The sequence below is a fragment of the Theobroma cacao genome, chromosome 1 (genome assembly GCF_053813885.1).
Source record: "Theobroma cacao isolate CCN51 chromosome 1, ASM5381388v1, whole genome shotgun sequence".
Classification (NCBI taxonomy): Eukaryota; Viridiplantae; Streptophyta; class Magnoliopsida; order Malvales; family Malvaceae; genus Theobroma; species Theobroma cacao.
The window spans coordinates 36524830-36545540 of NC_142639.1; the positions used below are offsets into that span (position 1 = coordinate 36524830).

A 20711-nucleotide genomic window follows, 5' to 3' on the forward strand; every position below is an offset into this window, starting at 1 on the left:
AGTTGGTTTTGCTTAACTCATTTTTTTTAATCCACAAAAGCTATGATAGAAAGCAGTGTTTGTTGCATAAGGTGAGAGGGATTATTATTGTGCAACGTTTGAAATAGTTAGGGTTGGGAGAGGGCTTGTGGCAACAATAGGAAAGGGAATGGGAAAGGTGAGATGGTGCCAAGCCAGGTAAGAGTGCAAATCGATGGGTTTATGGGTTGGGGTTGGTATTGATCTTGCAAACTTTAAATGCACCAAGATAATTGAAAGCCTATGTCTGTAAACAAAAAAAAAACACAAAAGGTTACTAGATGAAAGAAAAAGAACCTCAACTACAATTCTTTCAATAGAAGAAATTTCTGGTCAAACAAAAGCCACTAAACATTATAGTTTTTCTCAGCTATTATGTGCATTCATTATGAGCAACATTTCAGTCTAAGTCAATAATTATTCAATGGTTGAAGCATTCATTTACCTACGAAAGGACGATACTGATAACCGATCACACAGAGCCAAGCTTTTCTTGGTTGGGATTACGCCTATATTGTATTTGCCAGTGATAGAGAAACAACAGATGACTCTAGTCTTTTGTTTAAGATAAGCAAACTTACGCATTTAAAGAAAATCTCAGGTCAAATATTTTGAAATCTCACTTCTTGATCTCTTCCCTCGAATGATTTCATTACAAACATGAATATAGAACTCAAGTAGTAATATCTATCAATAAATAGCATCAGTCTTCAGGTAATAATGATAACAAAGCCCAAAGATCTGAATTGTGACCATAGTAAAGATTTTATTTTTATTTTTTGGCCAAAGAAGAGAAGAGGCATCATAGATTTAGGGCATTAATAGGATTTTTTTCATATGTTGAAGACTAATTCTAGAAAATCTTGTTAATTAAAACTAGGATTACAACAACTCACACTTTAGGTATCCTTATCAGAAAAGCATGCAACAAATGAAAAACATTAACAAACACTACCATTTAATAAGCCCATTTCACATGTTCTTTTCTGTATTTCTAATTAAAACGTACAATAATCTTTGAGAACATCAATAATCTTTGAGAACATCTACAATATAATTCCTCTCCAATAGCAGTGGAGAGCTTTCTTTGTTACCTAAAACAAATTATTTGAAGAAAGAGCGACCCAACAAAAACTACCCATTACTAGCTTAAACCTGAATTACTATGATTTAATCATATATCATCAGCGAAGAAACTCACAACTTCTCTAAAAGCAAATCAGTCATCTTGATACGAAAAGGGTCTCTGGGGTCCATCTACTTCAATATGTTGACCAACTTCTGCACCATCGGTACAAACTCAAATATCTATTTTCAATTTAACCCACCATAATTAATAAAAAAGAAAAACCAAATAATACCCAAAAGCTAAAACAAACCTCGATTCAAGAATCAAGAGAAATAAGTTGAAAAATAACTCACTTCTTGTAATCGTCACGACCAGTTACATGATAACGGTGCATAACAAGATTCTCTCGGTGGCCACCTTCTTTTTTCCATTCCAAAAAAATTACTTTCTTCAACAGCTTCTTCTCATGAAACTTTAGTTGCCTCATCCTTATTTACACACAGGAAAAAAGGAAAGAGAAAGGGAGGGAAGAATGGTTACTTGTTTCGCCGTTGGTGGCTGGATTTCAAAGAGAACAAGAAAAGGAGCAGTTGCTTAGGGCTATTAAAGGTATGTTGCCTCAAATAGCCCATTTCTTAGCTTTTGCTTCTAATTGTTTTAGAGACCAATTTTGAAATTAAACCCCATTAATAAATATGCAAGTCACTCTAGAGGATTAATCAAGGTTAAGTTAGCTTGATTGGTTTTATAGGTTTTAATTCAAGATAGGAAAAGTTAGATTTGATTTTGGTTGATCTCGAAAAAAATTATTACTAAAGGTTGTGACTGAGTTAATGAAAAGTTATTGTAAAAGTTTGGTAGAAGTTTGAGAATTTTACTATTTATAGTGATTTGATTTGAAAATTTTTAATTAAAATATCAATTAATTTGATTTTATAACATTACCAGTTTAATAAAAATTAAAAAAAAAAAGAAAAAGAAGCTCTGGAGCTGGCTCACTCACATCACATAGGTTAAAAAAATAAAAAATGAAAGCAGTCAAATATACAAGAAAAAGCATTGGCCGAAGCCCGCCTGGACACTCGAAGCGTACTCTATATTAAAACAGTGAGATCGACATCGAATTAACCCAAAACCGAAAGAAAAAACAGTAAGATCGAATACAAGCCTAGTTGTGCATCTCTCTCCTCAGCCCTCTTCTTCTCTTGTGGTATTTTCGATTTCTTTTGCCCTTTTTTGTTAGGGTTGTAAGCCGATAACCTTTTTCCCTCTTTTTTTGTATTGTAGCAAAAGCTTTAAATACTTGTAATTCTGCATCTCCGATTTGTATATTTCAAATTAGCACAGGCTAGGGTTCTAGACTAAAGCGTAAAATTGTTCTCACGTAAATCCTTTGCTCTCTCTTACCCTTTTTAACATTGTTCTTGACTTTTTTTTATTTCCTTTTTCTTGCAGATTTCTTTTTCTTGATTCTCTAGGTTTCTACTTCATTCAGAAAACAGAAGATGGTATGTTACTCTCTTTTTAACTTACCTTATTTGTCTGTTTGGTTGCTTAGAAACCCCAGGAAAACTGGGAGAAATCGAAAAATTAAAAAAAGAACATCTTTTTAAATGCTGTCAAAGTGTTTTGGGGTTAATTTTGGTTTCCGTTTACGGTGTTTTTGACTATTATATCGTCTTTCGTTGGCTAACCCAATTTCTATATGTGAATCTTGGGCAGCTTCCTCTTTCTCTTCTAAAAACTGCACAGGGGCATCCTATGGTAAGCGCATTATTTTCCCTTGCATGCTCTTCCCAAATTACCGTGCAGAAAGTTTGCTCTAGTTATTAATTTTGAAACAACTTGTGTTTTTCCTATTCACTAACAGCTGGTAGAACTGAAAAATGGGGAGACCTATAATGGGCATTTGGTCAATTGCGATACTTGGATGAACATCCATCTTCGTGAAGTTATCTGTACTTCTAAGGTACAAATATGAATTCATTTAAATGTTTCTTATTTTATTTTTCTTTCTAGGAATAAAAGTAAAATGCTTAGCAAAATAAATAAATAAATAAAAGTAAGAATGCTGTCTTGTTTTCTTTTTTTTTTTTAAGATTATGTTTGGGGTTTAATTGAAAATATAATGTAGGATGGAGACCGGTTTTGGCGAATGCCTGAATGCTATATCCGTGGAAATACTATCAAGTATCTTCGAGTTCCTGATGAGGTACTCTTTACTCCTATATGCTATTGTGATGTTTCTTTACTTCGCAAATGTAGGAGTATTCATCAAATTTTTAACTTCATCCACCCTGTTGTATTTTATAAATGCTTCATGCTTAGTTGTCTTCAGCATGAAAGCATAGATTGGATTTTTAGCTTTCTTTGCCTTTTTGGTGTTAAAAGGAGTATCCTTTTATCTGGAGTTAACTGGGTTGGTTATTTATGAAAATATCTGTCATCTCTAAAGGACAAATTCTAGATCTTACTTAATCAGCTTTGGGTTCCACTTGCCGAAATTTTAGGTCTTAATGCACTTTCAAATATTGTTGCTTGGTTTTTATTATAGTTTTCATGTGCTGTGTTCTTACCATTTTTAGTGACTTTACCATTGAATGTCAGGTAATTGATAAAGTTCAGGAAGAAACAAAGAGTCGTGCAGGTATGATTCAATTCTCTTGCTAACTATTAATAGGGATGGATAATCATCGTAGTATTCAAATTAAATAGAAACATTTGGGTACAAATAGTATATTTCTCTGAAGAGTTGCATTGCAACAATATATACTACATGTTCTATAGTGTATGTTGCAGTTGAATTGTGTTTGGCAAATTGTATGCTGAAAGTAATGTAATTTCCTATATTCATAGTCCATTGTGTTTCCATATTTGTTGTTTTTGTCTGCTTCATAGAAATCTTCTTCCTGCTTTTTCCTTTGTCTTCTTTTATTTTGTGTATCCTGTACATCTAGAAAACTGCACTTAGAATTTGGTACCAACTGTGACTGTATGTGCAAATCAAAACTTTTCTCTTGAAGATGATAATGTTAATTACATTTGAGATTTATGCATTTGAAAACTGGAGCTCTAAACTGTTTGGTTTTGCTGACTTTGCAGATAGGAAGCCTCCTGGTGTAGGCCGTGGCAGAGGTAGAGGTAGAGAAGATGGTCCTGGTGGAAGGCAACCAAAGGGAGTTGGCCGTGGGCTAGATGACGGTGCTAAGGGTGCAGGTGGAGGCCGAGGCAGGGGTGGTGCAGGTGGAAAGACCAGTGGAAATAGAGGTAAAATGCTGAAAAAACAGCTGCACAAGTGTGTGTGTGTGTGTTTGTGCAAAATGGATTTGTAGCTCGGCATATTATTGAATTATCTGTCATATCTGGCATAATATTTGGCACATTCATACTAATAGACTGCCCTTTTCCTTCCGGCAACAGGTGGTGGCCGAGGTCGAGGTTGATGTGATGCTGCTTTGTTGTGGGGTGACTTTGCTATTTTTAGAAGCATGTTGCATCCAAATGACTCAAGTTTGGTTCTTCTGTTGGGTTGATTCTATCAGTGATTTGTCTTAAAAGTGCCAAATATAGGTAGCATTGCAGAATTCAGTTCAGGATCTTGTATTTTGGTTTATCATTTTATCTTATTGCCCTTTTCGTGTATTGAGGTTGTAGTTTGTAAGACAATTTCTCTGTTAAGTTCATGCGTTCAAGTTAAATGATTATCTCTCTGCCTTTTGTGTTGGGTACCTCCTTCAGACTTACCTACCTATTAGTGGAATGAAGTTATTTAATTGTCTTATAGTTAGTCAAGTTATTTATAGAGCTCCAAATCTGTGATAGCACACATGTTCCATGTTCCTCCTCACACGAGGGGAAGAGAGAGATGGGAATTGGGAAAAGAGTATGTCGCAAAGGGTGGTAAGTTCCCCGTCACAGAAGCTAATCTGCTCAAAAACGAATGTAACGATTTCCTTAAACAGTAGAAGCTTTTAATTTTCGAGTACTTTGTAATATAACAGTACCGATAACTGCAAACTTGTTGCTAACTGGGAAAATTTTGATGGAAAAGTTACGAGAAAGCTATCAGATGACAAAGCATGAGCTGAACAGTGGATATTTAGTAGGGATTATGCCTATTTTTTTCGCGATTTCGTGGTGACTTCATGACCAAACCACTCGAGATCCAGGATCGATTGATCTCTGAGGAATCATCAGCCATCCAACAACACAAGCGACCATCCTCACCACCAGTCCAACCAAAAATGCCTTGGCTTTGAGCAGGCCCACTCCTCATGCTTGACATAGGCAATATACTCCTAACAACACCCATATGGCCACCCCCAAGAACCGCTTCTGGGGGTCCTATCGCGGCCGCTCCTTTATAAATTACTGGGAAATAACCTAAAGAGCCAGCATTAGTGCCACCAATCACCCACAAATTTTCTCCTCCAAAGCAGTGACAATCAACAAAGTAATCAACCTGCAAAAACAGGAAAGGAAACTTTCCAATGGGACTTTTGGTACAAGATCTAGAACAGAACTTAATGCCTGTTTTATCCAATTTCCACAGTGGCTTTACTCTAGATCGGGGGGAAGCTTTTAGCTTTACTAACCTTTGGAAATGAGTTTCTTGGGGCTAAGAGCAAAAGCTCCAATTTGAACTTCTAAAATGTGTTGTAACAGAAGCTGGTAAAAGAATTCAATTATGTTTTGAACTTACATGATCCAATGTCCAACTGTCTGATGCTAGTGAACGAGCATCCTCAAAGTTAGCTTCATTTGATCCATCCTTCCAATTCCATACACTGCAAGGGGTAGTAGGATAGAGTTTAAGCACTAGTCCAGGATAAAATTTGTTAATGTAATACATTTTTGAGTTGGGTTGTCAAAGCTTTAACTAGTAAATGCACAGTAGATTTGGATGGAATGTAAGTGAGGACAATCTGCTAATATCTGTCTGCATGTGATGTCATTTTGAGGGTGGATTCTCAATTATTTGTTTCATGTATTCTACGGAAGTAAAAGTGGGTCATAATTCACCCATTGTAACCAAAGAGAACAGAGGAGATTCCATCTCCCAATATTTTGCAAATTTCAGAAAACAAATCCCCATCATTAATGAATCAAGTATGAAGATACCTTAAGGTCTCAATGTTGGTCAAACACCAGAGCTTCTCATAAGACTCACCAAAAAACCCAACTTTCCCAATTGAAGTTCCTACATTGATCACCTGAAATAATGTGATAAAAATTAAATTAGATTCTGATAAGAAGTTTGCCAAACCAGTGCCACGAAACTACGCATTCTCTAAACTAATAAGTCAAGCTAAAAATTTTAAAATTCTAAGATTATATGCACCAGGGCTAGATTTTTCTTTTGGTAAAAAAGCAACCAGAGATGTAAAAGAGATTAGTTTGAAAGGGAACAGAAGAGGTAGTAACTAGGAAATCATCTAAAAGAAGTATTATAACACTACAACGACTGCTTAATGGTCGAATCAACTGTATGCAATAATAGTCCACCCTTTCTGCGCTGAAATACAGGATGACTTTGCAATTTTACATTACTCTTCTACAACTCCACCAAGCAAAAAGCTTCAATTATTTATTGATAAGAATACATCGATAAAATTACCATCTAGCTTAGCTGCTAAGCGTTTTTCATGGTTGGAACAAGGACCTAAGAAGAAACCTACCTTCACTGTTCTTATAGGATGAGGGAGAGATATCCACTAGTGTGTAGACCAGTCATTGAACAGAATAAAATAAAAACCGTATCCCTGCACTTACAGACTCAAGATGATCATCATCATTAATATCTCCATTGGTATCAAATGTGCATATCAATCCATCAGCAGAAGCAGAAGCTAGTTTGTTTTGATGGCCAGTGATGAAATGAACCTGTCACACCAACAATGACAACAGCCATAACTGAACCAATAAAATCCCAAGCTTTACTAGTTTATCACTGAAGCTAGTAAAATATAGTTGTTTAGCCTACATTAAATTTCAGTCAGCCAAGCATGCAATAGAAATTGGTATGTAATAAAAATCATAGAAATTTGTTGACTTCAAATTGGGCAGACACATCGGACTGGAACCAAGACTTACCTGGGTAACATCCTCCACATGGGATTCCTCCAAGCATGCGACTTGCTTCTTGTTCCTCCAGTCCCAGAAAAATATCTGTGTTGTTGAAATAACCAACAAGCAAGAAGAAACCATCATGAACAATTGAGATATTGTCAGAAACAGTAGTACCCAACGACTTTTCCCGCAAAGGATAAGCATATTGACTATAGTAATGCAGGAACATCTCCTGTCTTAAGTCAAAACCAGACCAAAACTAGCAGATACCAATCTAAACTGGGAAATCAACAATTTTATAACACAAAATCTGATAAAAGCACTATAGATAGATCAACAAACCTGTGATTGACATCCTGCAGCCAAAAGGTTGTCATCTGACCCTCCAAACGAGAAGCTAAAGACCTCTTGAGAAGAACCAGCAGTTATACACGAAACCTATAACATAAATCATCAAACAAATAACATCAAAAATGGGGTTCACTCTAAAATTGGTATATAAGAATAAAAAGACAAAAAATTACGGGCTGGTCTATGAATTACCTGGTGAAAAGTTCTGGTATCCCAGGCCCTGATGGTTCCATCAGAGGAGCAAGAGTGCAAAATATAAGGAGTGGAAGGACCAGAGAAAGAGATATGATTGATAGTAGAAGTGTGTCCTTTACACTCTCCAAAGTACTGACCCGTCATTGGCGAGTAAAGTTTCACTGCGTTAGATGACAATGACACCGCCATGGACGCCCAATCATCCCTTTCAATTTTTTTTTATCACGCAGACAAAAAAATAACTTATCAGCTATAACTTTAGACAGAAAACTTAAAAATTTTCCATTTTTCAATAATTAGAATTGCTTTTCTGAGAGAAAGCGTACTTGGGGACGATTTGGAAAACGTAGTCGTCGCCGAAGTTGGTTTGAATCGAGTTTTTGAGACCGAATCTCTTGGTTGAGCTTTGATTATTCTGAACAGGTTGTTTCTGTTCCTCTACTTCCATCTCCGAAGCTTCCTCCATCTCCGAAGCTTCAATGTTTGCGCTGCTTTGAGCCTTTGCAATTGAAAAAACCCAAGGCAAAGCAGGGGAGGGGCGCATAGGCACAACGAATTCAGGGTTTTGGAGGGTCGATTCCAAACGGTGAGGTTCAGTTTAACTTGCTTTATCAACCAATCATATTTTGCCACCTCCATTTTTGTTAGTAAGAAACTTCTGCAGGAACCACTAAATTAAAACCAAGCACTACCAATTATCAAATGCGCAAAGATAGCTTATTTTCCACGTGGACTTTCATATTTTTCTTTTTCATTTTCATTTTTCTTTCTTTCTCCACTCTCAAAACCTGCTGCAATGCAAACGCTTCATCATCGACTCCCTCTTCCTCCTACGCTTATGGCCATTATTGACCGCGTCCTAGCATGACTTGGCCTCTCATTGCTGCGCCTGCACTCCTCTCTATACTTTCATTTTCTGTGATTGTTTATTTGGGTTCACTAATTCCTTGGTTAGCCGACAAGACAAAATTTAGTTGACGGTGTTAACTGGTAGAGTAACGGAAAAAACTGTCACGTTTTAAACATCAAGAGCTAAATAGGTTCTACTCTAAATCTCAAGGAGCTTTTATGTAATTTACTCTTTTTAATATCCCGGAGGAAATTGTAGCACTATACGTACTAGAAGCAGTGAAGTAATTCGTATTACTCGATAAAACCTTTTGTTTCGGTGATCTATGACTTGTTATATAACCTGGTAAATATCCTCCCACCATGGAATTTATAAATTCCTGCGAGGATTTTTAACATTTTCGCAGACTTAACAAATTTATTGTGTTATTAACACCTAAATTTGGAAGTGAACCTAGCTCCAAATTCCAACTATAATTTAAACACCAAAATGAAATAGGTAAATGCCATCGAGGACCAGCCAACAGCTACCGTAGGATTATACTGCTACACCTTGGTACTAAAAATTGGTATTCCTTACCCCCACGAAGTAAATAACAGGAACAATGAGATTGTAGAAGATAACAAATACTAGACCCAATCAATGATGAAATCCAAATTCTCATTTCTAATTATCTCCATCAAACAACAAATGATTTAAAGGTACAAGTCCAACATCATAACTCGAGTCAAAGAGATAATTGCCTGTCCAGTAGACAGATACATATATCTTCCCGGATTACCCAAACTTTAATCTCACGCAGTTAGGAAACCAGCACGCTTTGATCCCATCAAAGAGACCTAAAATATAACGTACAACTATTAAGTTAACACAATTTGATATCTTCAGCTAACATGATATCATGTGCTTGGTGCAGCTTCTTTTTTTTCTGAAGTTCCAGCAACTAGCTCCTCTGGCTTTGCATCTCCTTCTGGCTTTGTCACTTCTTGCTCTACAATGGGTGAAAATCAGTTTACCCACAAACCAAAATTACCAAACCAATGAATCAAAGGAAAGAATAGGTAATCACAAGCATAATATTGCTCAGAAAGCCTCACAGCATTCTTACCTTCATCATCACTGTCTTCAAAGTCACCCATGCCACCATCACCCATGCCTCCCATATTACCAAAGTTCTGCATAACACCATAATTGTTTGGTCAGAAAGGAAATGTTTATAGGTTAATACTGAAAATGAAAATTGTAGATAAGATACTATAACCATACCGAGAAGTCCATTCCTCCCAAGTCGAGATCACCAGTACCTAATCAAAAATAGAAGTGAAAATTTAATAAATTTCCAGTTTAAAATGTATCAGCCTTTACATCAATTCAATTTGAACAGAAAAACATCAGTAATCGCAATACTAACCATTCTCTTCATCTTCATCCACCCATTTGTCCCAGTCCACTTTGACATAATGGGGGGTCTTGCCATCACCACGCAATAATTTATTCCACCACACTTTCTCAGCCTTCTCCAAGATGCAGAATATGCTCCTAACCCCTACATTAATTTTGCTTTCCTTTTTTCCAAAAAAAAAAAAGAAAGTGTTAACACACTGTAAGAAAAAATTTCAGAAGATAATTTGCGAAATCAATGTCAAAATTAACCAGTGCTAGGAACGTAGTATGTTTATCCTAACACAAGCATAAATTCCATGGTAAACACCAAATATGAATAGGCAACACTCTGAAAAGCCACTGGAAGAATATATAGTTAGAAGCAACAACCATGAAAGCGCATGAAAAATGTAAAGATCGTTGGAACCTATATAGTCTAATAGAGAGTATACACCTGAAGATTAAGTTTACAAAATTAGCAGTTTTGGAGAGAAGCAAGCCCTGAAACATGACATTGACGGCTAGTGGCAAGCTAGCTAATATTCAGAATTCATTCAACTGCAACCAATTAGCAGCATAATACTATCGTCCGCTGATTATTATCATTGACACCCTAGACTTCCCGATATCCATTTAAAAATGAGACAAATGTTCTGTTGAATTCCAGTAATTACAAGAGAAGTATCTTACCTCCACATTGACCTTATCATGAAGTTCCAACTTCAACTCATATAGGTTATTGTCAGCTCCAGCATTAGCAGAGAAAGTAAACACTCCCTCTGGTTCAAGATTGACCTTTGCATTCTTAGAATCGGGTAATAGCACCGTAATGAAAACCTTGTCACTTCTTTGAGCCCACTTCACCTCGGGATGACGACTGAAAAAAAGAATTAAGAATTTTAACCATATTTAACATGACATAATTCAAAACAAAATATACCCAACAAGAAACAACTACGAATGCAACAATCCCAGATAGGCATCCTTATCAAAACCCCACTACAGTATATACATTTTTATCAATAGTAAATTAACTGATTAACGACTTCAAAACATTTTTATTAAAAAATTATTCACACACCCATAAAGTTCCATTTCCTTCCTTTAAAACATATTATAAGACAAAGAAGTACTAAAACAAAAAAAATTAAACAACGATCATTATTACACAGAGTTACTCAAAGAACAGATCAAAAGCACATGTTGAAACAGACAAAGAACAAGGACAAAAGTGGCAAAAGCGTAATATCAATCAAATCAATTAGCAGGGAAGCAAAGATTCGAAATCGACAGGAAAAGTTGAAATCTAAAGAAACAAAGAGAAACGGAAAGGTTGTTAAGCTTACCTCATTGTTAGGAGAAAGTATAGAGGAGAGGAACTACAAAATGTAAAACCCTAGGGCCAGCCAACGAGTACCAATAAGTAAACTGCAAACGGACAGGCTTTGCCCTCTGGTTTTTATAGTGTGGGTAAATCGAGGGGCTTTTCCATCTAGTACTTTCTTTTTTAGATTTTTAAATGCTATTGTGTGGAAAGTTCTATTATCATTATTCGTATCAGCGCCGTTTGGTTTCTTGATATTTGAACGAATGTGATCGGACGGTTCAAAACGATGATCATCAAAATGGGCATTCTTTATTCAACTCTATGACCAGTTCATTGGCCCACTAGTGAAACTAAGCTCAACCACTTGGGCCCGTGGTTCTTATGGAAGATTGTCATTGGGGATGACTTTTTTAACTAAGCTGGACGGATAGGTGAATGAGAACATTGGGCCTTAAATCCATATTACTATGACCTCGTTGGCAGATGCTTAGGTACTATTCTACAAAATTGAGCAACAAGCAAGTCTTTAACCCCTTTTAGGCCCATTGTTAGAGTTGTACTTTCTAAAAGGATTCAGCACCATTTAGTTGTAACCACACATTTGACCAAAACCATCAATTTTGACCCTAGACGTGTCGGTTGCAACATAAGTACCGACGGTCGGTTTTCTCAATTGATTGGTTCGGTCATCGGAGGAGAGTTTTCCCCAACCTTTTTGAATCGACCAAAAAATGGAAATTATTTTTTTATTTTTAATATTTGGGGGAGGGAATTACCCTTTCAACCTTCATTAATTTCCCCTTTTTCTTCCATCCCCTCCCCTGATTGGTATACTCTTCACTTCACAAAATTTTCAAAACACTTCTAAACCTTAAAAGCCTTTCACTTCACTGTCGCCCCCATCGTTACTTTGCGATCGTCGTGCCTCAATTTTAACCTTCCTAACCCATTTCTTTGCAAGGCAAAAAATGAGCATTTATCATCATTTATGCAATGGGTATTTGACTTTGACTGAGTTCCTATAAAAGAGTATTATTGTTGGGGTGTTTGTCACAGCCCAAACCCAAGGGCTGTGACCCGTGCACAAGTCACATAGAGAAAATCCATGATTCCCAAGCAAGCCTCATATAGATTGGACAACCAAGTAGACAATACCAATAATTCATGAAGCCTAAACAGTACATTTTATAATATAAGTCCAAATATATCCATAACATACTACCCATAGCATTTCAACCAACAAAAGTACAACCATGTACTATTTACAAGGGCCATACACTGATTATTATGGTGGGTCTAAGCCCATATAAGATAAACTATACTTTATACATCACAGAGGCGATATAAATGCCATCAACTAAACAACCAACATTTGTACCAAAACCAGCGAAATGGATTCGTAGATAAAAGTTTCTTATCAAATGCCAAAAAGTGTTGATTTATCCAAAAAACGCAAACCACTTGCTTCTTTGTACAAGAATCCCCACAAACTATTTATCCACACATGGCAACTAACATTGGGGTGAGTCTTTTACAAACTTAATGAGTGGTTGGAAAATAAACAAGCACAATAGAGGTATATTGTTCAAATCCAATAATACAAGATATGCCAATATAAATATGCATAAGTACAAGATTTAATCAAGACTTCTTAGAGTACATAAGTGCACATTTAACCTGCGTACCCTCTGCTAAGCATAATCCAGTAATTTCTCATACTTACCACATTCATCAAGACTCCTTAAAGTACACAAGAGTGTGTGGTGTATTACCAGTACTTTCTAGTAAACATAAGCTATCCTTAAGATGGTAACGAGAGAAGGGTCCTCCCGGGTAGTAAGACACATCTAGGACTGAGGCCACTGATGGTAAACCAGACCACCGAAATCGCGACACCTTCTAACTAGCCCATATCATCATTTGGAATACATTTATTAGATGGAAACATATCAACTCCAACATTTGTTGCCATCACACATGCAGTAATAATTTTCGTGGCCATTTAACATCATACATGCATAACCATTATATGCAGTTTGATAAGCTCTCACAGTTCATTTCCATAGTTAACAAGTAATATTCATTTCGTAAAATTAGCAATGCTCATATGCAATCACCGTACAAGATTTCAAGGCATAGCTTGAGCAAGCACAATGGCACAATCAATAGACCTTAGCCTCAAAACAAATTCAGCCAAGCACAATCACCACTATGTGGCTCATTCAGTATCAACATAATTTATTATTATTATTATTAAACATAGCTATATTATACCTCATATTAAACCATCGACCTAGGCAAAAAAATTTATCTAAGCATTCTATCAACGACAAATACCCCAAGGCAGCACACACACATACATTTATGGTAATATGTATATAGCAATCTTTAATATCTAGGTAAATTGGCTCACTCACCTGAAATTCACCAAACTTGTAGCCCACCAATAGCTTAAAGTCCTTAACTCTTGTTGGATGCCAAATCAACATGAATTCCTAAACCTTAAACTTCTCCTAAATAGAATTCAAGAGCTAAACTCTTAGCTTCCAACTAATTTCCAGCATTTCTGAACTAGTTCAACTTTCAACCATTCATCGGTTACAATCCTAGTTTCTAGTTCTAGGATTAAAATACTTCAAGCCCTTAGCTTGAGTGCTAAATCAACTCAACTTAAAGTCCAAATCTCCAACAAATTCAAGAAAGAATGGCAACTAGATTGGAGCATCACAAATTTCAAATTATAAACCGTTTAAAAGAAAGTTTAAGTCTTTAGTGAGCTAAACTTTACCTCATGAGTGGTTTTTCTAATCTCCTATCTACCTCAAATAGGCTTCCTTCAATCCATGGGGGACATGGGATTTTAATGGCAGCGGAGGAGAGTTTCTTTCTTTTGTTTTCTAAATGGGAGGAATGCCCAAAACCCTTTTTATTTTTGCTAACCTATAGTGATGTATTGATATATTTTCACGAATTTCTCTCAAATTTATCAATATATATGTCAATGTATCGATACAAATTTAATAGAATGCTTTATGCATCAAATGTATCGATAAATTGAGGAAATATATCGATGCAAATTTTACAAAATGTCCCATTTCACAAATCTATCGATACATTTGTTAAATGTATCGATAAAAATTTTACAAAATATTTCTTAACTTAAATCTATCAATACATTCTTCTATGTATCGATAAAAATTTTACAAAATGCTTTCTTATTCTTCTTGTTCAGAATGTATCGATACATTTGTGAATGTATCGAGACATTTTCACTAGAATGCAACCTTTCAACACTTTTAGCTTTCTAAATTTAAATTCAAACTCTCCAACCACTTTCTGCTTAAACAATACCTTAAATTTAACCATATATTCCACACTTTTCAATGTATATGTTCAGAACATAACTCAAAGCTTCAATCAAACTCCAAACCATACATTAAATTTAACCATATGTTCCACACTTTTCAATGTATATGTTCAGAACATAACTCAAAGCTTCAATCAAACTCCAAACCATACAATTTATTAATCACATTTCAATATTTTCCCTAAGTATCATAGTTCCTACTTCATAAACTTAGCATATACACCACGTTCATCAAATGTCCTCAAGCATGCCAAGATTTAAAGTCATACTCTATAAACATATACATATTCATAAGTGTTCAAGCATATACATCAAGGTTTAACTCAACTCATTAAATAACTTAGCCAACATCACACATATTTCATATCATAGTCGGGGGTGTTATAGTATTAATGCTATTGTTGTCTGTGACTTTATGATGACTTTGTGAATGAGGATTAATGCCAATCGGTTGTAATGGGTATTAATGGTTGATGTGATAATTAACCATTAATGCTCGAATATGTAATGGATATCGATTAATGTTGTGATAATTGGTCCAATTAAATGCAAACCCTTACAAAAATTACGGTGCAAGCCCTTATAAAAATTAAAATATGGGTTGAGTGGTTTTTTTCAGCTTGGGTCATTTAAGCCCAAGTAATTTAAACTTAATAACTGATCAAAACTGACCGAACCGTGGTCGGTTTCGATTTAACTAGTTTTCAATCTTCCTCAATCAGTTTCGGTCAGTTATTAAGAAAAATCGATTTGGTCGATTTTAGTCTCCTCGAAATCGAAATCGACTAATGCTCACTCCTAGTTTCTAGATGAAAAAGGACCTGTCTAGATAGTCCTATTTGCAAAAACCAGCAGCGGATCCCCACACCAGGTGCCAAGTCTGGGAAAGGAACAAACCCTTACCCCAGCCCAGGGTTGCATACGCAAGGACGAGGCCCACTAAAACTACGTTTTGTACTAAGGGCTCGGCCAGGACCTAGGAGCTGACCAGCTATATAATTAATTGTGAGTGTACGACTACCGTCGGTCTACACAACCTGGCAACATTATTTGATTCTCCAAAAAAAAAACAGAAAAATTATTCCAATTTCGTATAGACCAGTTCCCAAAAAAAAAAAAAAAACAAAATTCAAATGAGCCACTCGTTTGGCGATAAGTTGGGTGGGGTGAGAGATGTAACGCCATTTGGCAGGAAAGCCCGGACATCCCATGGCAGAATCCAGTGCAGCACAACTAGTACTAATCTAATTTCTTGGTATTATTCCGGGAAAGGGCAGTTCAGATGTAAAACTGAGATGATGTTTTTTACAGAAGGCCGGGAGGGGGGCCCCTAGGCCGTAAGAGAGCTGTTGACGATTGCTTTTGGTAGGACATTCATGATACGTCGGAGTCTATGACTATTGCTGTAGCCTGTTAGGCATCCCAGGACCTACCAAAATTAAAATATGCCTTAACTAATCTGTAGCTGGTTCGGCACCCTCCTCTCCTCTCTTTTTTTGGCCAGCACAATGGTTAATCTTAATCACCTGCGGCACAGCTTTAATAATGTTTGAGGCATGGAATGAAAATTGAATTGGGTTAATCAATGATAATTAAACACTAAATCTAAAAAGCTTAATCAGATCAAATTGGCATGATGCCTTTTAATGATGATAGTTCAACTATTTGGGAAATCGAAGCATTGACCAACAAAAAAAGTAATCACCACAAGTTAGAAACCATTTTCCGTGACCAAATCGGATAGGAGATTTCTTCACAAATTTTGGAAGCGTGGTTCGCTTGCTTACATCGACCTTGGTCTTTGTTCATATGGAACAATTAAATAGATTACAGTTTAGATTTAATTAAGCATTTCCTAATTGTCCTGGTGCTGTAGGGATCACTTTTTCTTTCAAACATGCCAGTCAATTATGTCCTCACCGTTCCAGAATCTTTTGCTTGTCTGGTAGTATTTTTAAGTATCTTTGTTAAACATTTGCTTGAATTGCTTTTAGAAAGACGAAAGCCTCTAGATTGGCCTCATATAACCTCTTCTAAGTACTTTTATTCTACTTAAATTTAGTTGTCTTCATCGTATAGGCTTGAGCTCCTTCAGGCATGGGTCACATGATTTCTCAAACTCAAAGTACAACAACAACTTTTACATTAATAATATTAAGAAAGTGAGAGCTTCCAAAAGCCATTGTAATGATTAATACTGTTCCTACTTCACATTTTAATTCTCAAGTTAGAATTTTGTGAATGGATGTAAAGTTTGTATAATGGTCAAATGCATTTCATCAATGTTCTAAACTCTTCAAATATTTTCTGTATTAGAAATTAAACACTACTTATAGAAAAACTTAATCACATAGCGAAAAATTTAATGTTTATAAAGTAGTAACAGATTTTGTATTGGGTTTTAAGTTTTACTAACATATATAAAACGAACATAACAGGATGACATCATGGTCAACTTTTAAATTTCACATGTTAGTATGCGACAAAAAATATGCTATAATTAAAAGTTTATATTTAACGTATCGATGATATATAAATAATTTATACACTATCAATGAATAATAAGTTATTACCTCATCATTATAGTAATTTAAAATAAATATATATTTTTTATTAAAAAAAACTACTGACTAAAAATATTGGCTTAAAATTTTTACTAATGGTCGTTCTTTCTTATTCTCCGTTTAAAAAGTAGAGAAAAGAGAAAAAAAAATTGAAAAGGCTAAAGTGGGAGGGAAGGAGATGATGGGTTAAATGTGAAGATGAAGCCTACAACACCAATCGAAGATATTGCTCGTGTTTGTTGCCCGTTAAGTGATGGGGATAATTTCGTAGTCATGGAAGGCTCCTGCTGCTGGGAGGGCAGGATGGGACACAGGCGCAAGGCGTCTTGCTGCTTACTGCGTTCATGGTGGTTGGAGTGTGGATTATGGTTGACAACTTCACTTGCGTCACAGTGTTGGGAGAACTTCCCGGCTTTGGATTTCGAATCAAAGACAGAAAGCCTTTTTCCTTATTATTACTTCCGATTCTTACTTTTTCTAATTCTCGATAAAAAATGAAAACATAGCATTCAAGAGTTCAGGAAAAAGGTCTTGGAAATTTAAAGAAATGCTCAGTTATTAAGTTTTTATTAAAAAAAATAAAAGAAAGAGATTCCCCTTTTTGCTTAAGCTAACAAATAAAATAAATAAATATTATTAATAAAGATTTCTTAACTTTTGTATTTACATAATAATGATATGTGACAGTTTATTATTCATTAATATATAGTGTGTATAATTTATATTATGTCAATCCAACAAATATAAATTTACAATTTAATTATTTAATATATTATTTATTAAAAAAAAGGAATCGGAAATATTATTCTAATACATCCTGTCAAGACAATGCATTGATTGAAAATGATAATTGCCTACCATTTATCAACATCAATTAGGTTTTGATATAAGTTTCTTCAATCCAATTCTTAAGTGTTAGAATGTCATAATTTGTAACATCCCATCCATACCTGATATGTTAATTTAATGTAGATATTTTACCAACTAAGATGAATTATGAGTGTTGATAAATTAAGGATACATGAAAGTGAAAGAGGTGATGTGAAAACTAAAATAATATTAAATAAAGTTGAAAATGCATTCCACAGAGGGAAATCCGTTCACATGAAGTAAAGTATACAAAAGGAGTATGCCAAAAAGTAAGAAAAAAAATTGAAATGGAATGTTAGCTTAAGGGCAATTTGCCCATTTGCAACACCAAGAGGGCTATCATATTTTCTTCTAAACCCGAGCATTCCTAGTCTTTCATGAGCATTAGACTTTCAAATTTTCATAATTGAAGCTGGAGACTTGAAGGAAGAAGAAAAAGGAATCAGGTGAAGGAGTTGGAAGCTTAGCTCTTGGCTAAGAGAAGAAAAGCTTTGCATGGTTAATTTGTGCACCAACCTGAGCCTATAAACAGTTTTCTTTTGAGAATTTAAGGCTTTCCAAACCAAAACCTTAAGGCTGAAAATTTCATGTTGGGTAAGGAATTCTTCATTTGAGCCTCAAAGAATTTAAGTTCAAGAGAATTAATAGTGCTTAAACTTATTGTGACAGATTTGATGCCTTGGGCTAATGAAGTGTTAGAACTATGCCTTGGATGAATTAAGCTGCCCACGAGGTAAGTTGAAGAGGATTTTTTGCTTGGCTATGTATCATCATTAGTTATGGGTTGAAAAGGACTGCTGAGCTTGTGTAATTAATTCAATGTGCTTTATTGCAAGGGGTTAAAGGAAAAGAGATTGCTGAAAATCTACCCAACCCGAGGCATAAAAAGAATTGAGTGTTGATTGAGCTGAATAACAAAAGATTAAAGAGCTAAGAATGTGGATGAAGTTGAGGTCTGTTTGATAGATTTCTGGTTGACCAAATGTACCTAGCTAGTGACTTTGAAATTGTGTTATATAATTGAGCTAGATGGACCTCTAGGAGGCTGCAACGGAGACTTGAGTCAAACAACAACTAAGTTGGCAAATGAGCCCTTATCAAAGTGAGAGAAATTAATTTAAATTGAGTATTGAATATAAATACTCTGCTGCTGTATATACTTGATACTTAGTTTTGAGTTTGTACTAAGTGAATGCATGATGGGAGTTGTTAGGGGTTATTGAAATGATAAATTGATTGCTAGAAAAGAATTGGTCCCAGCCCAGGCCTTGCTTAGCATTACTCAAGTTGGCAATTGATTTAACAAGGTGAGTACGGTCAGTTCTAAATGAATTTTTAAGTATTAATATTCTGTTAACCGAATGTACGTGAATTATGGTGGTGGAGATGTAATTAAGAAATGGTACAATGTGAATTGTTAGGAGTTGCCTAAATTAATGCATTCAAGGCTAGAACTGAGACACACACCAGCTCTTGAATGCTTGGGTGATGTTTATTGGTTTGTTGAAAATCATTTGGTGGAACTAAATAAAATTACAAAGGGATGATCAGTAATATTGGTGAGAAATTTTACTAATTGAGGTGAGTGAGCACTAAATTTTAAAACTATATTTCGAGGGATATATTATGCATATATGTTATATTCGATGGTTGAATGAAATTGTGGAAAGCATGAGTTGGTAGAAAGCCTAAAGTTGTGTATGATAGGGATAAGGATTTTAAATCTGTTTTCTCTGTATTATATATATGTATATAATTACATGTTTTAAAGATAGGGAAACAAACCTTTGATAAGCTTTTTCACTTCAAAACTTGCCTTGCAAGCTTTGTGTGATGCTTTGGCCAATAGTCAATATTTGACTCATTGAAAGTGACGGTTTTACTTGCTATTTTCATCAATGCATGTTGCTTGGTTAATATGCCATGTCTCAAAATAAATTTGTGCATAAACATTTGGTTTATGATTATACTACATACTGCTTTATCACATTTCGTGAATGTATTGAAATTATATTGATTTTTTTTAAAAAAAAATAGAGACATTCAGGGGTAAGACCTATTACCACATCAGATTAGTGTAGTTTTTATGCACAAAATAATGATTATTGATGATAAAGGGAGACTTGAAGCTCCAACTTATATTTGGTGGTGTGGAGAGTTTCCAGAAATAAGTAAAAGGGGATTTGAAGCTTTGACTTATATTTGGTTAGACTTGTCAAAATGGGTCTGGCCCATTGGGTCAGCCCATTTTTTATTAAATATGAGATGGGTTGGGTTGGTAAAATTTCGGCCTATATTAAACCCATGCCTATATGGGCTAGCCCGGTTGCTTAGGGGCTGACCCGGGTTGGGGCGGGCCAACCAGCCGGGCTAAAAAAAAAACCTTTTTCCTAAGTGATCCACTGATCCTTCTAGGTTCTTCTTCTAAGTTTCTAACTGCCTCCGCCAGTCCACCTGCTTAAGCCCCTAACACCCGACTACCCGAATCTCGACTCTCTGCATTCGGTTTCCAGCACCCGACCGACCATCCGACATCTTGCAAGTTCTAAGTTTCTAATCGCTTGTCCGCCTTAGCCTGCGGCCTGCCTAAGCCTAAGCCTAACACCGGACCACCCGAGTCCCGACTCTCTGCATCTCTGCATCCGGCT

General features: G+C 35.6%; 3 protein-coding genes and 1 long non-coding RNA gene across 4 annotated transcripts; 1 reads left to right on the plus strand and 3 right to left on the minus strand.

Moving 5' to 3' along the window:
- Positions 1–975: 975 nt before the first annotated feature.
- Positions 976–1859, minus strand: LOC148764784 (uncharacterized). Its single transcript, XR_016028514.1, has 2 exons — positions 1441–1859; positions 976–1326 (listed from the first exon to the last, which is right to left on the minus strand). It is a non-coding gene; the product is annotated as an uncharacterized LOC148764784 (long non-coding RNA).
- Positions 1860–2157: 298 nt separating this feature from the next.
- Positions 2158–4815, plus strand: EMB1644 (Small nuclear ribonucleoprotein family protein). The gene is made up of 8 exons (XM_007050827.3): positions 2158–2297; positions 2543–2595; positions 2810–2851; positions 2958–3056; positions 3222–3299; positions 3695–3734; positions 4190–4354; positions 4508–4815. Exons 2-8 carry the CDS (start codon positions 2593–2595, stop codon positions 4528–4530), a joined length of 450 nt encoding a protein of 149 aa, XP_007050889.2. The 5' UTR covers positions 2158–2297; positions 2543–2592; the 3' UTR covers positions 4531–4815.
- A 158-nt stretch (positions 4816–4973) lies between these two features.
- On the minus strand, positions 4974–8284 carry LOC18613545 (Transducin/WD40 repeat-like superfamily protein). Its single transcript, XM_007050830.3, has 8 exons — positions 8029–8284; positions 7700–7907; positions 7499–7594; positions 7181–7255; positions 6860–6970; positions 6209–6300; positions 5790–5874; positions 4974–5549 (listed from the first exon to the last, which is right to left on the minus strand). Exons 1-8 carry the CDS (start codon positions 8244–8246, stop codon positions 5187–5189), a joined length of 1248 nt encoding a protein of 415 aa, XP_007050892.3. The 5' UTR covers positions 8247–8284; the 3' UTR covers positions 4974–5186.
- A 911-nt stretch (positions 8285–9195) lies between these two features.
- On the minus strand, positions 9196–11421 carry LOC18613546 (HSP20-like chaperones superfamily protein). Its single transcript, XM_007050831.3, has 6 exons — positions 11282–11421; positions 10626–10812; positions 9964–10117; positions 9819–9856; positions 9661–9727; positions 9196–9543 (listed from the first exon to the last, which is right to left on the minus strand). The coding sequence occupies exons 1-6, from the start codon at positions 11284–11286 to the stop codon at positions 9452–9454; spliced, it is 543 nt and encodes a 180-aa protein (XP_007050893.2). The 5' UTR covers positions 11287–11421; the 3' UTR covers positions 9196–9451.
- Positions 11422–20711: the final 9290 nt, after the last annotated feature.

Bases quoted from the DNA above. Each gene is read 5' to 3' on its own strand.
- EMB1644 (XM_007050827.3), top strand. The intron at 3,057-3,221 runs GTACAAATATGA...AATATAATGTAG, and splicing joins AAGTTATCTGTACTTCTAAG to GATGGAGACCGGTTTTGGCG. The intron at 3,735-4,189 runs GTATGATTCAAT...CTGACTTTGCAG, and splicing joins AGAAACAAAGAGTCGTGCAG to ATAGGAAGCCTCCTGGTGTA.
- LOC18613545 (XM_007050830.3), bottom strand. From the start codon at position 8,246: ATGCGCCCCTCCCCTGCTTTGCCTTGGGTTTTTTCAATTGCAAAGGCT. The intron at 7,908-8,028 runs GTACGCTTTCTC...AAAAATTGAAAG, and splicing joins GTTTTCCAAATCGTCCCCAA to GGATGATTGGGCGTCCATGG. The intron at 6,301-6,859 runs GTAAGTGCAGGG...ACATTATTTCAG, and splicing joins ATGATGATCATCTTGAGTCT to GTGATCAATGTAGGAACTTC.
- LOC18613546 (XM_007050831.3), bottom strand. The intron at 9,857-9,963 runs GTTAGTATTGCG...ATTTTTGATTAG, and splicing joins GGATGAAGATGAAGAGAATG to GTACTGGTGATCTCGACTTG. The intron at 9,728-9,818 runs GTATGGTTATAG...GGTGTTATGCAG, and splicing joins TGGGAGGAATGGACTTCTCG to AACTTTGGTAATATGGGAGG.